The 20,720-nt window shown below is 53.3% G+C and overlaps 1 protein-coding gene across 1 annotated transcript in view; it reads left to right on the top strand.

Moving 5' to 3' along the window:
• ARHGEF17 (Rho guanine nucleotide exchange factor 17) overlaps positions 1-20,720 on the top strand; it is a 249,539-nt gene that overhangs the window by 212,738 nt on the left and 16,081 nt on the right. Inside the window, exons 6-12 of the mRNA XM_065423342.1 lie at positions 4,655-4,831; positions 5,730-5,780; positions 11,254-11,363; positions 13,130-13,215; positions 15,808-15,926; positions 18,390-18,603; positions 19,339-19,412. Coding sequence (XP_065279414.1) covers positions 4,655-4,831; positions 5,730-5,780; positions 11,254-11,363; positions 13,130-13,215; positions 15,808-15,926; positions 18,390-18,603; positions 19,339-19,412 — 831 coding nt within the window. The remainder of the gene's footprint in view (positions 1-4,654; positions 4,832-5,729; positions 5,781-11,253; positions 11,364-13,129; positions 13,216-15,807; positions 15,927-18,389; positions 18,604-19,338; positions 19,413-20,720) is intronic.

Below are 20,720 nucleotides of genomic sequence, written 5' to 3' on the forward strand. Positions count from 1 at the left end.
CAGCTGCATCTATCCCTCTCGCAGGCCCGAGAGCCCATCCCAGGGATTCGAAAGGAGGGGTTGGTCAGCTGGCAAGCCGAGTCGGAGCAGTGTGTGTTAGTTCAGAACACCAGCTCTGCTTGGTCCCCTGGCCTGGCCTCTCCATTTAAACCTGTCTCTGAGCACTCACTGGTGCCAGTCCTCACAGCCCCTCTCAAAGCGTGTCCGCAGTGGCGCCCACCATTCCCCACTTTATTCCCCATCTCTTTTCTCATCCTCAGCCGTGGGGTCTCCTTCGTACCCCGGGTCAGCCACCCAAGGCTCCGCCTCTCATGCTAGATCCCGTGTTCCACTCCTCCGGCTAGCTCCTGGCTGAAGTGCTTGGTGGGTTGTTTGCCACGAGCTATTAAGAGAATAAGGGGACCATTCGGGGCACTTCTGTGGGAGGCCTGAATCAAAGTTTCCATCTGCTTTTCTCCCAGGAACTTCATCCAACTTTTCTTTTCTTCCCCTTCCTATGGAGTTGCCTGTTCTGGAGCCCAAATGCACTGTGAAGCCGCCTGCCTGCCTGCCTGCCGGCTTCTGGATCCGCTGTTCTCTCTCTCCAGCCACTTCCAAACCCCTCCTTAATTTTGTTTACATGCTGCAACTGTGCTTCCCAGCCAGCCAGTTTTCATTCACTTAGCGCCCTCCAGCGGGGTTTTGCCTCTGAATTTTAATTCACTCTGCCTTGGCCCCACCCCTCCTCTTAAAGGGGCATTGATAAAGCTCGCCCTGTTCTCCCCTTCCATTGCACGAGGAAGCCCAGTAAAACAGCCAGCCTGAACGAGGCTTGTTTTAATATGTGCTCTGTTCATGGGCTCCATTGGAGGGCTTGATCTGCCCCTCAGTGGCACTCGAGTAGGCTAGGAATAGCTCCCCTGAAGTCACTGGAATGACCCGGGTGTAAAACTGAGCAAGTAAGAAGAGAGTCAGGCCTTGTAATCTCCCCTTCGTCCCTCAGGGCCTGATCTTCCAGATTGCTGAGTACCCTCCACTCCCACCGACCTCAGAGTGGATCCACAGCATGCAGCCCCTTCCCAGGGGCGCTCAGCACCTGACAGGATCGGGCCCTACCTCCTCCACCAGCCACTCCCGCTTTAAGGGGCCATGCGAAGTTGACTGTGTAGAAGGTGCCTGGGGTCTTGCCACCAGCTGGGAGCGGATCCATACAGCTGTACATTCTGCTTCGATGTGGTCAGGAGCCAGAGGAGAGCAGAGGCCTGAAAGCCAGCTGGGCACGTCCCCCGGAGCAATTCCCCGTCTAGAGGGGTTCGCGCCTCGCTCTGAAAGCCCGGTGCTGGGCATTGCATTGGCCCAAGCCAGCCCTTACTGCTCTTTGCCAAGCAGCTGGTGGATCGGTTGATCGCTGGAGACCCCCGTGCTCCTTGGCAAACTGTTAGCGGGGGGAGACGGAAGCTAACGTAGGTAGAAGCAGCATCCAGTTGGATGGCTGGTTCGCGGGAAGAGCTGCCAGGAGGAAGCAGTACCAGCCGTTGATAAAAGGCAGAGCAGCTCCTGGCTGGGAGCCCATTGCACAAGCAGGGATGTTAGGGGACCTGCTGAGATGCCGACGGAGCCGGGGGGGAAGCAGAACGGCGACAGAAAACATGCACACGCCGCAGCCAGATCGATCTCTGTCCAGATAGCCTCCCTCCAGCCTGGGGGAGCGTGCCTCCCGCCACTACAGATCGCACATCCCCAAGGAGTGGCCAGGCTCGCTGCCGTCCCCAGCACGGCCGTCTGCCCTGATGGATGCCCGTGGGTGGCACTAAATTAACTCCAAGTACTCATCTGCCCGAGCGTTTTCATTCACATCCGGCCAGTTAACCAGCGGGTTTTATTTGCTTTAAATGACTAATGTCCTGACAGCCGGCAGAGCAATGAAACCAGTTGCCCCTTCTGCTCAGCATCACACTTCTCCTCCACCCTGCGCTCAGCGAGCGCCTGGCTTTATTCTGCAGCAGCTTTCCCCAGGCAGTTCCTCAGGTGGCACAAATCAAGGTGGGGCTGCTCCACGGCAAATGTGTCAGAGCAGGTCTGGGCTGGCCTTGCTGGGCAAGGCACTGCCATGATCGCCCAGTTGGTCTTATCTCCTGTTTGGGTGAGAGCAGCCCCTGGGGGGGGCTCAGCCTCCAGGAGGCTTCAATGAGACAGCTAAGGGGAGTATGATAGTGTATAAATCATGACTGGTGTGGAGAAAGTAAATAAGGACGTGTTATTTTCTCCTCATAACACAAGAACTAGGGGGTCACCAAATGAAATTAATAGGCAGCAAGTTTAAAACAAACAAAAGGAAGTATTTTTTCACACAACGCACAGTCAACCTGTGGAACTCCTTGCCAGAGCATGTTGTGAAGTCCAAGACTATAACAGGGTTCAAAAAAGAACTAGATAAATTCATGGAGGATAGGTCCATCGATGGCTATTAGCCAGGATGGGCAGGGATGGTGTCCCTAGCCTCTGTTTGCCAGAAGTTGGGAATGGGCAACAGGGGATGGATCACTTGATGATTACCTGTTCCATACCCTGTAATTTAGTGGTTGATCATATTTTAGCTACTGTGTCCGCTGCTGGACATTTCACTTCAGTAATGAAGCAGATTGGTTAGTTACGTATGAAAGGAAACACCTGTCTCATGACTGGCTAGGAGTAGTCATGAAATAAGCCTGCAAGATGTCTATCTTCTCAGAAAATTGTCTAGAGCAGTGAATCTATTCTGATGGTATTTAACAGTACTTCATATGTTCAGCCATCAACTGATCCACGCAACACCCCAGGTGGCAAGCAAGTATCTGCAAATGAGTGTATTGTGATTGATTCCAGCTGAGATCTGTGAAAATGTAATTGCCCTGTGATGATCCAATCATACAACATATGCAAATCTTTGCTTCCTGATTGGCTTATGAGATGTGTAATATAGGGGGTTTTTTTCCTGGAGCCTTCAGCTCCCCATTGGAACATCAGAAAGGGGAAGCTGGTACCTTTTTAAAAAGTGTGTAATCGTAATGGAGATATTTCTGTCTGCTTCTGATGAAGACATTCAGAAAGTAGGGAGCAGTGTATGCAGCATAATGGCGTTGTGTGAGCATCAAGAGGTTGGAGGGCTGGACTTTGAGGGAGAACAGACCTGTCCACAACAGTGAGAAGGGCTGAAGGAAATGACTGGCAAAACCCTCTCTGTAATCGTCCTTTGAATTTCTCTCACTATGGGATGTCCCCTTTGGAAGGGCCTCCACCCATGCTCCTCTGAGAGCTTGTTGCTTGGTTCCCATGCAGTGTAAAGCCAACAGTCTTTCACAAAGGCAACTTGATCTCATTCCCTGTGATACCCTGCCAGCTGCAGCTGTGGGTTTGCTCACTCAAAGGCCCTGTCTGCTGTCCTGCCGCTGACCACTGCTGTCAGCTCAGGGTCCCCCTGGACTTGGTATTGGAATTGGTTTGCCCACTCGTCCTGATGGCACAAAACTATCTTCAGTATCGTTACAGGAAGCATGACTGAGACTTGGTGCCACCATGTCGATAGTGGTGCCAGACTATCTGCCTCAGCTACACTGGCAGATAAATCGTTGCCAGCATGGGTTCAGAAGGGCCCATCACAGCCAGCCAGGTTCATCAGTAGCCTCAAATCCCCTCGGGACGTTCTGCAAAGCTTTCCCACCTTAGCGAACACTGGCTGAGCTGTTAGCGTCATTGGGAGCGCTAGCCCAGAGGGGATCCCACTGCTGACACCAGAGGGATCCTACTGCTGACTCCAGTGTTTTAAGTGTTATATCATCTAATCCTGCACAGAGCATATCTAATCAGTGTGGTGTTTAAAATGCAGGATTAGCCATCAGTCCTTCTACACTGAGGTTTTGTCTCCACTGCTAAAATAGTGGGGGTTAATTAACACACCATAGCTATCTCGCTGCAAAATCCTAGTAGAGACAAGCTCATTCTAGTTTTTGTAACTATGTAAGATCAACTCTATACCCCTGCCCTAATGACCTCCCCTAATTTACTGCCTGGTAAAACTACAGAGCCTTGTCTCCTTTTACAGTGGGATGGCTATAGAGCACTGAACTGGGCTTCAGGAGACCTGGGTTCTGTTGAAGTAGGCAAGTCACTTCACCACTCTGTGCCTCAGTTTCCCCATCTATTAAATGGAGGCAATGATCATCGAATTATAGGAGTGGACCTCAAGAGATCTTCTAGTCCTGTCCCCTGCACTCAAGGCAGGACTGAGTATTATCTAGACCATGCCTGAGGTGTTGGTCTAACCTGCTCTTAAAAATCTCCAATGATGGAGATTCTACAACTTCCTTAGGCAATTTATTCCAGTGCTTAACTACCCTGACAGGAAGTTTTTCCTTGTGTCTAACCTAAACCTCCCTTGCTGCAATTTAAGCCCATTGCTTCTTGCCCTATCCTCAGAGGTTATTGAGACCTATTTACCTCCCTCCTCCTTGTAACCACGTTTTATGTACTTGAAAACTGTGATCATGTCCCCTCTCAGTCTTCTCATCTCCAGACTAAACAAACCCCATGTTTTCAATCTTCCCTCCTAGCTCATGTTTTCTGGACCTTTAATCATTTTTGTTGCTCAGTGCACTGTTTTGGGTACCTTAACTTTTTTCGATATTTCTTCCCCTAGGACCTTCTGAAGCACACGCCCTTGGACCACCCCGACCACCCCTTCCTATTAGACGCCCAGAGGAACATCAAGCAAGTGGCCGAGAAGATAAACAAAGGGATGAAGAGCGCCGAGGAGGTGGAGAGGAACGCCAGGATAGTGCAGGAGATCGAGTCCCACATCGAAGGGATGGAGGATGTACGTATGCAATGCTCCATGCAAACCACTGGCTACCCGCATCCTTTGTATAGAGAGGGTAGTGGCCCTGGGTAGCATTCTCAGGGGCGTGAGCTAGAGGCTGGTTAAAGATGTGGCCCGGTTCAGAGTCCTAGGCGTTGGTGGGCGAGTGGCTGAGCTGTGGTAGCTGAGAGTTCAGGCCAAGCGCTGCTTCAGGGGACACAAGCACCTTCAAACCTAGTTTCTCTCTCTCAATCCTGCACTGATCGTTTCAGCCCCTAATTCGCCCTGCCGTGAGATGGGGCCCAGACCGCACCCCAGTCCGAACACAACCAGGCTTTGGGACGTTGTGGATCTGGACTACAACTCGGAGGCCATTCCCTAACTCTGCAATGGGCTGAAACGAAACCACAGATCTGAACTTTTTTGAACCCTGCTAGAGTTTGATTCTGAGTCTGAATTTCACAACTAACCACTAGCTCTGGGGAAGGGGTAATTTGACACCAGTGGTTTTACCCAGAGGTATCCGGCCAAGCTGGCCCCTCTCGGTTTCTCCAGTCTGGTTTCTTCTAGGACAGCTCCTGTCTGTTTGTCTCTGGGCCACCCCAGTCCAACCCTGCTTCTCTCAATCTAGCCTGGTTTCTCCTCTCTGTGGCTAGGCCTTCATGCACCTAGCCTACAGGGAGGCTTTGAGGAGCAATTCACTAATGTTCATAAAGGTGAGCCCCTCTGTTGGAAGATGGTCCAGGAGCACAGGGGAGTACTTAAAACCCTGCTGCTGTGGTGACATCCTGAATGAATGCCTAGCATGTTAACAGCAAGGGCCTTGTCCGCATTATCATGCCCGCGCCGATGTTAGCACTGAGACCGACAGAACACATGGCGTCTCCGGCAACTTTTTTTGTTTCCGTCCTTGCAGCTCCAAGCCCCGCTCCGGAGGTTCCTGCGCCAGGAGATGGTGGTGGAAGTGGTAAGAGCCGCCCTCTCTTTCTAGCTCACCTGCCCTCCCTGTCTACCATCACTGCCCCTCGTCCCCGCCTGCCCCTTCCGTGCACGCGTGGCCTCAGGACTCAGAGACGTGACTTCTCTCCGAGGCGATGGGGTCACCTTCCAGGCCTGCTGAGCGCTTGCAGCGACGAGGGCAGAGCGGAGAGCCAAGTGCAGTACCAGGGCCGTCTCCAGGGGTTTTGCCGCCCCAAGCAGCGCAAAAAAAAAAAAAAAAAAATCCGCGATCGCGATCTGTGGCAGCTCTACCGCCGCCGCTTCAGTCTTCGGCGGCAATTCAGCGGCTGGTCCTTTGCTCCAAGAGGGAGTGAGGGACCCACCACCGAATTGCCGCTGAAGAGCCGGACGTGCCGCCCCTCTCCGTTGGCCGCCCCAAGCACCTGCTTGCTGAGCTGGTGCCTGGAGCCGGCCCTGTGCAGTACACAAGTCTCCCAGAGGATAGATCTCCCCTGAATCACCAAACCCTGGAGTCACGCGCATCTTGGCACTTCATACAGACGGTGAATAATAATTGCAAGGCCTGGAGTTTGGGGAGGGAGCTCTACCGCTGATCTGAGCTTGTTTCTGCCATGTAGGATATTCCCTTCAGCAATTCAGTTGGGGATTGGTCCTGCTTTGAGCAGGGGGTGGGACTAGATGACCTCCTGAGGTCCCTTCCAACCCTGATAGTCTATGATTCTATGAATGTAGTGACAGTCTCCACGAGAGCAGAGACCCTGTTTAGCTGCAGGACAGGTACAGCAAAGACAAAAGCAGCGCAGCACCCCGGGGCTGCTTTCCCTGTGACTTTCTGTAAGGGGAAATCTGCTTTGGTCAGAGGAGAGGACTGAATCTATCAAAGGTACAGCTATGGTCCCCATCACCACAGTAGCTAAGCACCTCACAATCTGTTTCGCATCAGGAGACCCCTGTGAGGTAGGGCAGTGCAATTGGCCCCATTTTACAGATAGCCACCTGTGGCAGAGCAGGGAATTGGACCCAGGTCTTTCTCAAGGCCTAGGTGAATGCCCTAACTCCTGCACCATCCTGCCTCTCCGCTGCCAAGTGATGCTGGCAGCACTGTTTACAGGTGCCAGTTCATTGTGCGATGGGTGGCGTTCAGGTAGGTAGGTGCCGGGGCCCAGCGTGAGAACTGGGACGGGCAGGTAGAATGGAATATGAAAAGAAGCTTCAAGCATTCTAAGCTTCTAGAAGGCAGAACACTGGGGGCCTGGGCCAAATTCCATGTAAGTCAGAGAAGAGATTCCCATTGATTTTAACGGGGGTTCGATTGTGCACTGATTTTTCTAACAGCGTCCTTCTCAGCAAGTAAAACCACATCATCCATGCGAAAAAAATCATACTTTATATGGGGGTTCTGTTTATAGAGGGTTAATAGACATGTTAATAAATGGTTCATCAGTTGTTTTAGATTGTTATTGGATCCACCCTGGTGCAGATTTTTAGCAGTGTGGATAATTAACCATTGGAAGGGCGGAAAGTCTTTAAATCCAGACTGGCTATCTTTTTTAAAGAGGTACCGTAGCTTAAACAGAAGTTGTGGGCATGATGTAGAAATTACTGTGTGACTTTCTCTGGCCGGCGTTATGTCAGACTGGATCAGGGGTAGGCAACCTATGGCACGCGTGCCGAAGGCGGCACGTGAGCTGATTTTCAGTGGCACTCACACTGCCCGGGTCCTGGCCACCGGTCCGGGGGGCTCTGCATTTTAATTTAATTTTAAATGAAGCTTCTTAAACATTTTAAAAACCTTATTTACTTTACATACAACAATAGTTTAGTTATATATTAAAGACTTATAGAAAGAGACCTTGTAAAAAGGTTAAAATGTATTACTGGCACGCGAAACCTTAAATTAGAGTGAATAAATGAAGACTCGGCACGCCACTTCTGAAAGGTTGCCGACCCCTGGACTAGATGATCCCTTCTGACTTTCAAATCCATGAATCAATAGGTCATTTGGTTCTTGTAACCATGGCTTATGGCCATCTATAGCCCCTTCTAGCCATTCATAGCGCATACCACTCGTGTCTGTCACAGGCTTAGAACACTGATTGATCATTTATTAACCCTTTATAGACCACTTATAAATGGAACCTTAAGGGATTTTTTGTGGATTAGTTCCCCATGGGGCACTCAGTCTTAATTTAACCCCCTCCAAGATAATCCAGGACACTATGACTGTGGACTGGTGTCCCAAGGAAAATGGTTAAAGTTGCACAGCTTGGGATACTTGGGGTTCAATCGGACAAGGCACTTGAAGGAATGGCTACCATTCTGGAAGAGATGCGTCAGCCAAACACAAATCATTGGACTCAGTATAGGAGAAACTGGGTGACATGTAACGGCCTGTGATATACAGGAGGTCGGACGTAGATGATCTGACGATCCCTTCTGGCGTTACACCCTTTGAATCTATAAATTATACCATAAAGACCTGAACAGGCAGGGATGGGCTCATAGGCACCAAGTTTCCCCAGCGCTGGTGGGTGCTCGCGCACAGCCGCCCCGACTCCACCCTTTCCCTGCCCAGCTCCAATTCCAACCCCTTCCCCAAATCCCCGCCCCGGCCCCACCTCTTCCCCAAGCGCGCCACGTTCCCCCTCCTCCCCCCTCCCTCCCAGCCATGCGAAACAGCTGTTTCGCGGCGCAAGCGCTGGGAGTTAAGGGGGGAAAGCGGGCACGCGGTGCGCTCAGGGGAGGAGGCGGAGGTGAGCTGGGCGGGGGGGGCGAGGAGCTGCCGGTTGGTGCAGAGCATCCACCTATTTTTCCCTGTGGGTGCTCCAGCCCCGGAGCACCCACGGAGTCGGCGCCTAGGGATGGGATGGGCGAGCTAGAGAGAAGTTTTGTCCCCCTGATTCCTGTCATTCTCTGACTCCAGTTGTGGTGGAGGAGTGTGGTCTATTTAAAGTGCTACAAAACCACAGAGAGAAACCTTCATTCATCTAGCGCACGCGGCCGCTTTCAAAACAGGCCTGTTCGCTGCCTCCTTCTCGCCCTTATGCAATGAAACACAGGGCTTTTCAAACAAGAGAAAGGAAAGCGTGCTTCTGCATTTCCCAGTCAAGTATTCCGTGGGCTGTTTCCATGGCAACACAGCCCCAGCCTGCCAGTGCTGAGCAAAATACATAGGCCCATTTTCACCAGAAGCGCTAGCCCTGCTCCCCCAGCTCGGACCAAAGGTCACTTGGATTTGCTGAGGAGAGAGAGCATGGGGGTTTGTACCGACACGGTTCTCAGGCCACAGCCTGGGAGCTCAGCCCCAGAAATCTGGGAGTAACCACAGGCGGGGCAAGCAGGAATGACACAAGTTATTCAAAATAATCAAAAAGGTTTATTGCCATGGGTAAGTGGGATAAGAAACTAGTCAAAAGCAGAGAGAGAATGGTCAAGAGGAGAGTTCAAAAAACTCAGTGCAAACAATATTAGCCGTTGAGTCAGCCCCGTTTTACCCTTCACGAGTTGCTCCCAGGTTAATTCCACTTCTTGTTAGTCACAGATGCCAAATAGATTTTGCAAACCAATTTTGGCCATTAAGTTGTTCATGAACCGTTAATTTCATACGTTGCTGCCATTGGTAGAGTCTTATTAGTTGCTTAAGTCACATGATATTATTTCTGCATTGCCCCCAACAGAACAACTGGCATTTTTAAAGCAGTAGAACAAGTCACAAATCTCAGTGAAATCTTCCAATAATACTAATTTGTGCTGCGATCAGAGGAACTGTCAGGATTTGCCAACGTTTTCGGCAATGCCTGGCGACCATCCAAAGACTCACAATGACCCCACAGATGCCAGCAAACTGAATACAATTTGCAGTGGTGTCTGTGATCACTTGACTAGCTCTGAACAAGAGGCCTTAGGACGAACATGCATTGGAGGTGGGATGGGCTAGGTGACTTAGAGTAATTGGTCCTTCCCATCACCGATCTCTAGGATGACTCTGTGGTCCTACTGTGGTTATTTCTTTGTGTTACTCCGTATCACTCAGAGCCCCTATCCGGATCAGAGCCCTGTTGTGCTAGGTGCTGTACAAACACAGGGAAGACATGGCCTCTGCCCAAGAGCTTGCAAATGGGAGTAATGGCCTCAGATATTAGATGCATCTTATAGTAGGTTATTGCAGTGGTTAGGGCGCTTGGTGTAGAAGACTGTTCTTCTCCATAGCTCAGCAGCACCTGCCCTGTGCAGCCTAAGCCGTACGCTTACTCAGTAACACAGCGTGTGCTGCCCTGTGGATCTCATCTGTCATGGGCCTGCAGTGATGTCCTGTCACCCAGCTCGGCTCCAAGGCACCACGAACGTGCTTCAGGCCATGACGAGCAAGGCTGCTCATTCAGACAGGGTCTGCCCATCTTCCGACCGGTGGTCCTTGCTTCCACCTGCCCTTCGTGCTAGATTAGGCCGCCCCTCTCCACTCTCCTCCGCTCTGTGAGGCTGCACTTGGCAAACCCTGCAGACCGTGCTGTGCGGCCCTGCTGATGTGCTGATCACACGCTACTGTATTGTGATGGCGTCTTTCCAGCCTTGATTCAATTCTCTGAGCCTGTATTGCCGGCTTCCATGCCAGGCTAGTAAGGCACCAAGGCGCAGCGGCTATTGCTGAGAGTCAGGACTTCTGGATTAACGGAGCAGCGTGTCTGACCTGAAGTGCATATGAAAGTTGGCCTCTTCCAGCCTCAGTTCCTTTACAAATGGACAGTTTGCCAGTCTAGCCAGGTACTCTGCTGCAGTCAGACTGAGGCTGACTATTTGGGCCCTGTCCTGGCTAATTCTGAATGTGGCAGGTGGGTTGCAGCTGCTAGAGAGCAGCAGATGTGAGGAAACTGAGGCAGGCGGCTCATTCGGTTTTACTTCAGGCAGGATGTGCTGAACAGTCAGCGCACCTGGGACTTTTATACTCAGATCAGCCCAGCAGCTTATCCTGGCCCTCAGGAAATATAATATACACACGACACAAGCCTGGCAGTGTCAATCCGGTGCCTACAAAAGGTGGCTCTTTATTAATAAGGGCTCACCAGATCCAGAGGGTCTTACTCCAGCTAACCTCCCGCCGCCGTCACTGGGGGCTGAGCCTGAAATAAGGGCTGAGCAGAAAGTGAGCTCGAGATTCGTCCCATAATAAATGAATTTTCAATGTCATCTTGGCCGCAAAAAGCAGTATCGGGGCAAGCATCTTGTCTTGTCGGGCAAACAAATCTGAGTTTGGCTCGCTCATGGACAAGCCATTTAAAAATAGCCTGTATCCCTGCAGTCCGGTGTCCATCGGGCAGGGAAGGGGGGTCAGAATCGTCCTCTCATCCCCAGATCCTTCACTTTGATGCTGCATGAGCCAGAACCTGTTTTGCCTTTAAATGCGCTGCTGTTTTTTTCTTTGTATTGCCATCTCCTGGGTTTGGGGAGTGAAAGGTTAATTCCCCCCCCTTGTCGCCATGCAGAAGGCAGTGGGTGGGAAGAAGGACCGCTCGCTCTTCCTCTTCACGGACCTGCTGGTTTGCACCACCCTGAAGCGCAAGTCGGGGTCTCTGCGCCGCAGCTCCATGAGCCTGTGAGTAAAACAGCTGTCGGCCTGGGGAGAGGGTCAGGGCTCACCCAGTGCCGCTGCCTGCCGCCGTGGTGGTGGGGGCCACGTGCACACACCCAGAGACAGCTGCTTTCACACCAACCCGACCATCCCTGAGCAGTTTGAGTTTCTGCTTTGAATTCTGGGGGGTCGATCCAGACCCAAGCCCAGAGGGTGCGGCATGGCCCAAACACAGGGAGGTTCTGGCTACTCCTCTGCTGACCCAGACGGCCCCGTTTTACATGGCTCTGAATCCAGCTGTCAGTGATCAAAAGCGAACGACCCTCAGAACCAGATGAGACGGGGGCTGTGGGGTTGGGGGGCGAAATGAACTAACCTGTCCCCCCACCACCACCTCCATCTCCCTCCTCTCTTCCCTCTCGCAGCTTGGGAATCCTGCTGATCCCGTCATACAATGGGCAGGCACCTCCCCGAGGGAGCCCCAGGGCCCTCCCCTGAGTGGCAGGCAGTTTGGGACCAGCACCTGTGGTGCGTGGTGTTTCCTCTGCCAAGCCCGATCCCCTGGGCTGGATCTGATCCAGCTTGGATTGTCTCAAACACTGTCCAAACTGAAGGACCCCAATGGAGAACTGCCCTATGGGCCGTGTTCTGTGGGTACCCGGGCCAGGCCATTGGCTCCAGTGGGGCAGCAGGGAAGAACTGGTCCCCATGTACTGTCCAAAGTCATCTGAGCCACTTGCCCACTCCAGCCCCCACCCACTGATTTATTTGGAGCACTGCAGGTCAACTGCACACGCGCTCTTCCCCAGCACAGACTGTCTTTAAACACACTGGACAGGCCCAATCCTGCAAGGGGCTGAGCTCCATCACAACGCCCAGGCCTTCAGTGATGGCAAGTTTGCCCAGGGCAGGGGTACAATGGCCCAGCCCTTCAGAGTCACCGCTGTGCTGAAGGGGCTGGAGCTGGCTGGCACAGGCCAGGGTGGCTGGAGAGGGGGTGGGACCCAGGCATTCCGGTTAGCCTGCCCTGGGGGTGGGGGATTCCTCTGGAGTCCCCTAGCACAGCCCCAGAGAGAATCCCCCTCTGTGGGTGCCAGGGGCTGTTGCAACAACCCCCCCACATACACACATCTGTAGGTGGGGGATCAGACCCACGGACTTCATAGTGCGTTGAGAACACTCAGTGCCACGCAGGATTGGTCCCTATCGGCCCAGCCAGGGATGTCCATTTCCCTTCCTCCTCGCTGTTTCCCTCTGGCTTCCATTCTCTTCCCCCTTTCATTCCCAGCCCTCCCCACAGCTGGCCGTTTGGCCACAGTGGGGATCCGCGCCCATCCCGAAACAGAAAGGGTGGCATTTTGGCTCCCTGGGCGCTCTGCCTGCCACACTGAGGCAGAGCAGGTCGATGGGATTTGTATGGGCTGGGGGCTGAGGAATAACTCGGCTGGGATCCCCCAAAATGCTAAAGCCAAAGCCAGCCTTATTCCCCATCCTGGTAATCAATCCCGGGAGCCAGACTCTGAACACCTGCCTATCCACAGCAGCATGCCAGGCCCGTGAGCAGGCGGGGATGTGACCCAAACTTCCCCAAGTGCTGAGCATGAGAAAAGAGATCAGTGTGACGCGCTCTGGGCTCATCCTGCCAAGACAGCCCAGCTGCTGGAGCTATTTTTAGGCCCCTGATCAGTTCCTGTGTTAAGCCTGGCTCTCTTCAGCTTGCCACCCTCACCACCTAGTGGTCGCATTCAGGATTGCGGTCTGGGAATTGATGCATGTCTTTTCTTTTCCAGTTACACGGCCGCCAGTGTTATAGACATAGCCAGCAAGTACAAACTGCTCTGGAAACTGCCCCTGGAGGATGTCGACATTGTGAAAGGTCTGTACTGACGTTATTAGCCATCGTTTGTATTACAGTAGTGCCCGGAAGCCCCAGTCGAGATCAAAGCCCTGGTATGCTTAGTGTTGCACAAAGGAAAGGAAAGACACCTTCAGGAGCCTTGGGTCCGAGCACCTGCCGGTTACACTGGCTCAGCAGCAAAGGGTTCCCCATCTGTTCTGTCCATGCTGAGTGAAGATCCAGCTAGCAGCTCCCCAATGTAAAGTGCCGTATTAGTGCTGGGTTTGACAAAACTGTTACAGGGACAGGTTTGTTTGTACCTTGCTGTGCTCAGCTGTTTTCCAATAATCTTCAATAACATGAACATTTAAATAGCTGAGAAACAAGCCCTCTTGTCGTCCGTCGATCCCCCACCCCCCCCAGTACTATAGGGACCAAGCCCCATATAGCTCCAGAGATGCAACTTCTACTAGAGTGTTGGGCTCTTATTTGTAGCACACTTCAGTATTCTTATAGGGATTTGCAGACAATGACTCACTCAGTTATTGAGTTAAATACCTATGTGCACCACTGCCCTCTGCTGTTTAGACTCAGAACTTCTTGACTGTGTGTCATAAGCCCTCTACTGCCAGCAACTAGTGGAGAGTCTTCTTTAGCTCAGGTGGCAAATTCCTGTGCTTTCGAGGCAGGAGGATCAGAGTTCTATTGCTGTGAAGCTCTCAATAGCTGTGGTTTGCAGCCTAGCAACGCAGGGCATGTTACTATATCTGTTCCTTAGTAATAGATGCATACAAAATAACTGAACCATTCAGCGCATTTCATATTGGACTGCAGAAAGCAGTAGAAAATATACCATTGGGAATGTCTATTATAGCATCTCTACGTATCGGAAATGTCAGCAGAGGACAGAGCAGGTGGCCTCGCAAGTCTTTTCCATCGGTTAGTTCTGCGATTCATGCATGTGTCAGGGCTCCTGTCCTTCTACCCAGCACGGGCGAGTGCAGGGTGACCACTGTGACCACCAAACTGGGCCTCTTCTAGGGAGAACAGGAACAAAGGGCAAACTGTATAAGAGGCTGTGGGCCAGGGTCTCCCAGAAGGCCCAGGCCAGGCAGCGGGAGGCCGAAGGGGACACCTGTGCGCCAGCCACATTCTGAGCCGTTCCTGGAGCTGATGCAGACCCTGGAGGCTGCTCTAACGCTCAGCTATCCACCAACCCCAAATAGCCAGAGCACACAGCACTCCAGCCGCTCCCATCCTCGCCAGGGCCCTGGGGAGATGGGGGGAGGTGTCCGAGTGGCAGGGAGGAGCCAGAATCTGGCCCTATATCCCTCTTCGACCCTCATGAGAACAATCACAGGTATCTGTGCCTCAAGGCCCCAGGCCTCTCGTCAGCGCCCAGCCTGAGTAACTCAGCTGGCTGTTGGGGGACAGTCCTCCCCAGCCCAGGCCACGGGGTGGGAGCGGAGTTGCTCCCCAGGCCTTCCCCCTGTGTAATTGCTTAGTAGCTGCTGCAGCCCTAGTGACTGTCTCCTCCCCAGAGTGGGTGGGTGGGAGGATTGGGGGAGTGGCTGGCCCTCCCTTGGCCAGGGCTCCTGATGGTATAAACACATTAATCTCTTGGCGCCAGAGGGGGCATCGGCTCCCGAGTCAGTTTCCCTCAGGAAGTCCCGAAGCTCCAGCATCCGGGGACCAGCGCTGCAAGCGGGCCCAGGGCAGCTGGGAGGAGGCTGCCTGGCTCGGGGATGACTCACCGAGCCGTGGGCCCTGATGACTCTAGCAGGGGCTCTGCCGCGTGGGAATCACTGCGTGCATGGGAACCCAGCCCTCACGCTGAGCAGAGCCAGCTGGCTGCTGTGTGCAGCAATGTTCTGCAGATGCTGAGCATGTGGGAGAACGTGGGGGAGGAGTCGAGCTGCCTGATGCCCATCACAGCAGCCCTTCCGGGGGGGGCTTCACCACCCTGGAGTGCCCTAGCACAGGGGATCCGTGAGCAGTAATGGCCTAGCCTCTCTGGGTTAAATTCACCCACGTGCAGGCCAGCACAGGGTTTGTGCACCATCAGCTGACAGGCTGAACAAGCCCCTGGGGCCTGCATTTCCAGCTGACATTCGTGATGCAGGCATGCTGTCCCCCAGCTCTTGGATAAGCCAACAGTCTAAGTGGGCCTTTGCAGTGGGGTGAATTTCAACCGCTTAGCACAGCAGGCACCTCTGAGGGGCTGGAAGAGCATGTCCCAGCCCCCCAGAGCAGGACAGCCCCAGAAGATCCCTAGAATGGGGTTGGGGGCAGAGATGTAGCAGGGGGACAGGGGAGCTAGAGAAAGGGGGTTGTACCCTGAAGCCAGACAAGGCTGGGTCCAAGATCAGCTGTACAGACGTTCTCGGTAGCCTAGCAGTCAGTGGGGGAGGGGGTCTCGTCTGACCCTTACAGTACCAGCAGCTGGAGAACAGGAGGGGAGCTGGAGTGAGACCCGGGTGAGGCTCGGTTTGTATGTGGCAGTAGAGAATCCAAGGGGGAACGGATTAAACGAAATGTTGAGCGGGGGAAGTATCGTGATCCATCCTCCCCCACCCACCATCTCAGCCCAGCTGCTGCCTGATGCGCCCTGTCACTCTGTTTGACACACAGGGGCTTCCCAGTCCACCAACCGTGAGAGCGTCCAGAAGACGATCTGCCGCCTGGACGAGGACCTGAGCACGCTGGGCCAAGTCAGCAAGCTCTCCGAGACCCTCAGCTTCCCCCATCAGGTGAGGGTGGGCTCCTCGTGGGAGCAGCCGGGGGCTGGGGGCTCCGGTTTAAATCATCACCCAAGCTCAGACGGAATCAGCCCTGTCCGGCCGCTGCAGGGCCACCTGGGCCCGAGATGACCCATCCTCGGGCACCCTGGAAATACTGCTCCTTGGACAAGATCGCACCCAGCATTTTTCAGAGAGGTCCTCAGCGGAGGGCCCGACCTGATCTCCCTACAAGGGCTCTCTCCATCTCCCCCAGCTTCAAGCCATGCAGGGCTGAGCTCCCAGCCCACCGTATATTTCTATAAACCTTCCCAGCAGCTGCTTTGCCAAGGGCTGCAGCCTCCTTCCTCGGCTGCGCTCGTTAGGCAGCGCTTGTGGTTAAAGGGGATCTAAGCAGAGTCCCTCACCCCCTCTACCCTGCCAGTACCTGCAGCCCAGGGGCTATCTCAGGCCAAGGAGGGGCAGGGTTAATGGACTGTGCAGGAAAGGGGCCAGGTAGGATTCTGATATGCCAGGGGGATGGGGGGTTGCTGCGGGATAGATTTAAAAGCCAGCAGGGACCATTGTGATCATCCAGTCTGATCTCTACCCATACTGTCTGAGTGTTCCCATTGATTGTATTAGGAATACTCATAAAGCATGGTAAATCAGTATAAGCGAGGGTAAAAAGCTGTAGCCGATAGTGCCTGGGCAAATACACAACTCACAAGCAACTCATTGAGCAGTGTTAGCAGACTGACCCTCCCATGAAAGAAACTAGACACCAGCCTGTATAGAGCTGCCTATATGGCTTTAATCGCGAGGGTCCGTTTAACACAATCCGGTGGCCCGCGCGGGATTGGGGTTTATAACCTCTCTTATAGATATTTTTCCCTTGTTTGTTTTATGAGATTAGTAACTAAGATCTTGTCTACTCTATTCTCCCTTTGTCTGACTGCGGAATGAGCCGGGTCTGACGTGAAACCTCAGCAGCTGAGGCGGGAAGAAATCAGCGCAGTTCTTTTGATTTTGATGGAGCAACGCTGATTTACACCAGCGAGGGATCTGGCCCTTTTTGTGGCTTGTTTGTTGCTTATCCTCCATTTAACCTGAACACCTGACAAACAGTGGGGAGAAAAGCCCTCGTTCTTCATGATCCAACAACACGCCCCCTACCCCATCCCTCTGTTAGTGGTTTAGAAAATTCCTGCTCCCGTTCTCTTGGTTCTCCAAGGAGACTTGCCGCAAAAACGGGAAAGACAAGACTTGAGGTGGGTGCTATCACCAATGTAAGAAACAAGCACACAAAAAAACCCCTTTTGGGTTAAAAACAAAATCTTTTGAGCCTCTTTCTTTATCCATCAGAGAGAAGCAAATAAAGGCCACAAGCCCCGTTTGTTTTTCCTAGGTCAGCATTAAGGATGAGTATGATGATTAGAATGACGATGGGGTTGTCTGCCATAACAGGGGACTCAATTTGAGATCCCTTCCGGTCCTATGTCCATGATCTGTGTCATGGTAGCGGTGCATAGAGACCCCAGTCCAGATCAGGGCTGTATTATCTCTACCACCGGCGACTGCTCCTATTCCACAAGAACAAGCCGGGGGTGTGAGATTTCTGCCATTTGGGGCCACAGTCTGGTGAGACGAGCTCATGAGATTGTGGCCCCATCGGATCAGAACCTGCTCCCGGCACTGGTTGAGACCCTGGAACCTGAACTCCCACCCCCCACACCAAATCGCACTCAAATCTGCCATCCTCTGCCCGTTTAGAGCTGCTTATTTTTGTAGACTTTGCTTCACACTCCAGCTGTTCAGAGGCAGCTTCTTCGTCACCACTCTGATGACAAGTGACTGCACCTTGAACGCCAGCCACTGCGGCACGTTAGCCCCCTTTTATATTCACCCTCGTTAGAACCAGTCGGACTCTGGTTCCCAGGGCGGCTGGTGTTGCTAGGGGCAGCGTGGCAGTCCCCAGGTTCGGACACTGAATTTGGCGTCATCATCTGGCGCCTCGATTACTGCAGCCTCCTTCTCTCTGGGCTGGAGGAATGTGATCCCGTCCCCTCATAGCCCCTCAGAACGCTGCTGCTGCATTTCCTTCGCCCGTCGCTTTGCCCCGTCCACGGGCTCCCCTTTCCCTGTCACATCGAACGCAAGCACCTTGTCTTCACTTCCAAGGCGCTTCACAGTCGGCCCCCAACCTCCCCATCAGCTGTGGATGAGCAGTGAGAGGCGGTCCCTGCCCAAAGAGCGACACCCTATAGGGTCAGGAAAGGAGCACTATCGTCCTCATTTACACATGGGGATTTGAGGCACAGAAAGGCTAAGTGATGTGCTCAAGATCCCACAGGGAATCTGTGACAGAGCTGGGAGTTAAACCCTCATCTTCCAGGTCCCCATCCACTGCCTTAACCGCAAGACCATCCTTCCTCCCTGAAGCACGCTTCCCCTCCGGATTAAAAATGCTCTTCCTGTTCCTGTGTGCGTCCCCAGAGCCTGGATGACGTCATCAAAGATCTGATGGCCGCCATACACCGGGAGCTGGCGGAGAAGCAGTCCCTCTCCTTCACCATGTCCTTCCCGCCCAACAAAGTGGAGCTCACCACCACCAAAGCCGACGGCACCGAGTCCTTCATCTTCGAGTTCCCCAACCCTGACGCGCGGCACAGCTTTGAGCAGGCCTTTGAGGACACCAAGAAGAAACTGGGTAACTAGCTCCGCAAATGGGGTCCTGATGTGATCCCCACTAAATGCCGTGGGAAGATTCCCATTGATACCAGCGGGAATTGTTCTCAGGGCTCCAGTCAGGGTATTATCCCTGATAATCAATCCTTCCTTGGCTAGGAGGGGCTGGCTGGGTCACTTCTGGGCTGGGAGACTGCCAAGGAAAACCCCAGCTGCGGCAGAAAGTTCCACTGATAATCTATCAGGTGGCACCCTTCCTTCTGTGTCTATGAAATCAAAGCCCTACTGTGGTGCTGGGGAGGTGTTAAATGTAATTGTCCGGTCATTGAAAGATCCCAAGACATGTTTTGCCCAGAGAGGGGGTGTTATCCTTTGTGCCTTAGAATCATAGAACCATAGGGTAAGACGAGATCGCGAGGGTCATCTAGTCTAACCCCTGCCAAGATGCAGGATTTAGCCAAATTCCAGTTTGATAACGGCCATGCTGCCCAGCTCATCTGCAGTTTCAGTTGAATGCAGTATTTTCCATGTCCTGCACTAACACATTGCCCGGTGGTGTTGTACGCTGTGAAGCAACTGCGGCGTTCCACCCCACAGGTGGCTGCATTTCAGTGGTGGGTGCTGTGGTCCCTGTCTCTGTGGTATGCAAAGCCTTCTGGCCTGGGGCGTTTGCTGCTGTTTGCAGTTATTGCTGTTGACTGCTATAGCCGCAGACTCGCCGACCTAGCTTTTCTTGTGTTTCTTTTCCTGTCTCCAGCTTCTCACAAAAACTGCCTGGACCCGGAATTCCTGAAGGCGATCCCGATTATGAAGACACGCAGTGGGATGCAAGTACGTTGGCCTTTTATAATGAGACCCACAGAGTTAGCTCAGTTCCCTTCCCCTTGTCCCCGAGCTCCTTCCAACACCTCCGCTGTAGCATTGACATACTGCGTATTAGAGATGAGCCTGAACCACACCCTACATCTGAACTTTGGGGTGTCCGGATCTGAATCCAGATCGGGATTTCAAACCCCAGAGTCTGAGACTCTTTAGAGCGGGGGTATTGGTGTGGCCCATTATGGGCATTGGCCCTTGGAGTGAATGGAAAGACTCCAACTGACTTCAATGAGCTTTAGACTGGGCCCATAAGGACTAGCTGTAAAATTGGATTCAGATCCCAAACTGCTCTGAGCCCTGGTCCGGGTTTGTCTGTTAGGCCTGGTCTACACTGGGGGGTTGGGGGCGAGATCGACCTAAGATATGCAACTTCAGCTACGAGAATAGCGTAGCTGAAATCGACGTATCTTAGTTCGACTTGCCTCGCGTCCTCACGGCGCGGGATCGACGGCCGCAGCTCCCCCGTCGACTTTGCTTCCGCCTCTCGCCGAGCTGGAGTTCAGCAGTCGACGGGAGAGCGATCAGGGATCGCTTTATCGCGTCTACACTACACGCGATAAATCGATCCCCGATAGATCGATCGCTACCCACCGATCCAGCGGGTAGTGTAGACGTACCCTAAGTCTCTACTATACCTGATCCCTATTTCCCCCACCCTCCCCTCTCCACCTGATGCCCGAGAGCAAAGTGCCGCTTGTTGTGGGGACCAGTGCAGCCCCTAGCGCTCTGTGTTGTTTCCAGAGACAAAAGCCACCACCCACTGGCCTTGATCTGCAGTGGCATGTTCCTGTGGGAACCCAAAGGTCACATCAGGCCCCAGCTTCATGCAGTTCCTGCAGGCAGACGAGAACAGGCCCTTACGTCTCTTACCCAGCCAGAAACCCACGCCCCTTCCTTAACACAGGTCACCCCTGCCCTGGTGGGTGGGGTGCGTCGCTGGCTGCAGGTGCAGAGAGGCAGGGACTGTGCTTTCTTCACGGGACCCTGGGGCTGGTCCGACAGCCGTCTGTCTGCACAGGGCAGATGCAGGGCAGCCGACAGCAGGTCACGCACGCCCTCGCCACCCTGCCAGCTGTTTTAAAGCCCCTGGCCCTGCTCTGCGGTGCCGGCTGTGACTGCATGTGCTTTGTGTTGTGGATGCCTGTCTGCAGGGCTCGGGACTGTTGTGTGCTCGGTTACTGGGCTCTCCGTGATATCAGTGCAGCGCGGTGTGTCACGGGATCGCAGCTGCACGGCAGGAGCTCTCCCGCAGGGCTGAGG

Source organism: Emys orbicularis, chromosome 1 (genome assembly GCF_028017835.1).
Source record: "Emys orbicularis isolate rEmyOrb1 chromosome 1, rEmyOrb1.hap1, whole genome shotgun sequence".
NCBI classification, from domain to species: Eukaryota; Metazoa; Chordata; order Testudines; family Emydidae; genus Emys; species Emys orbicularis.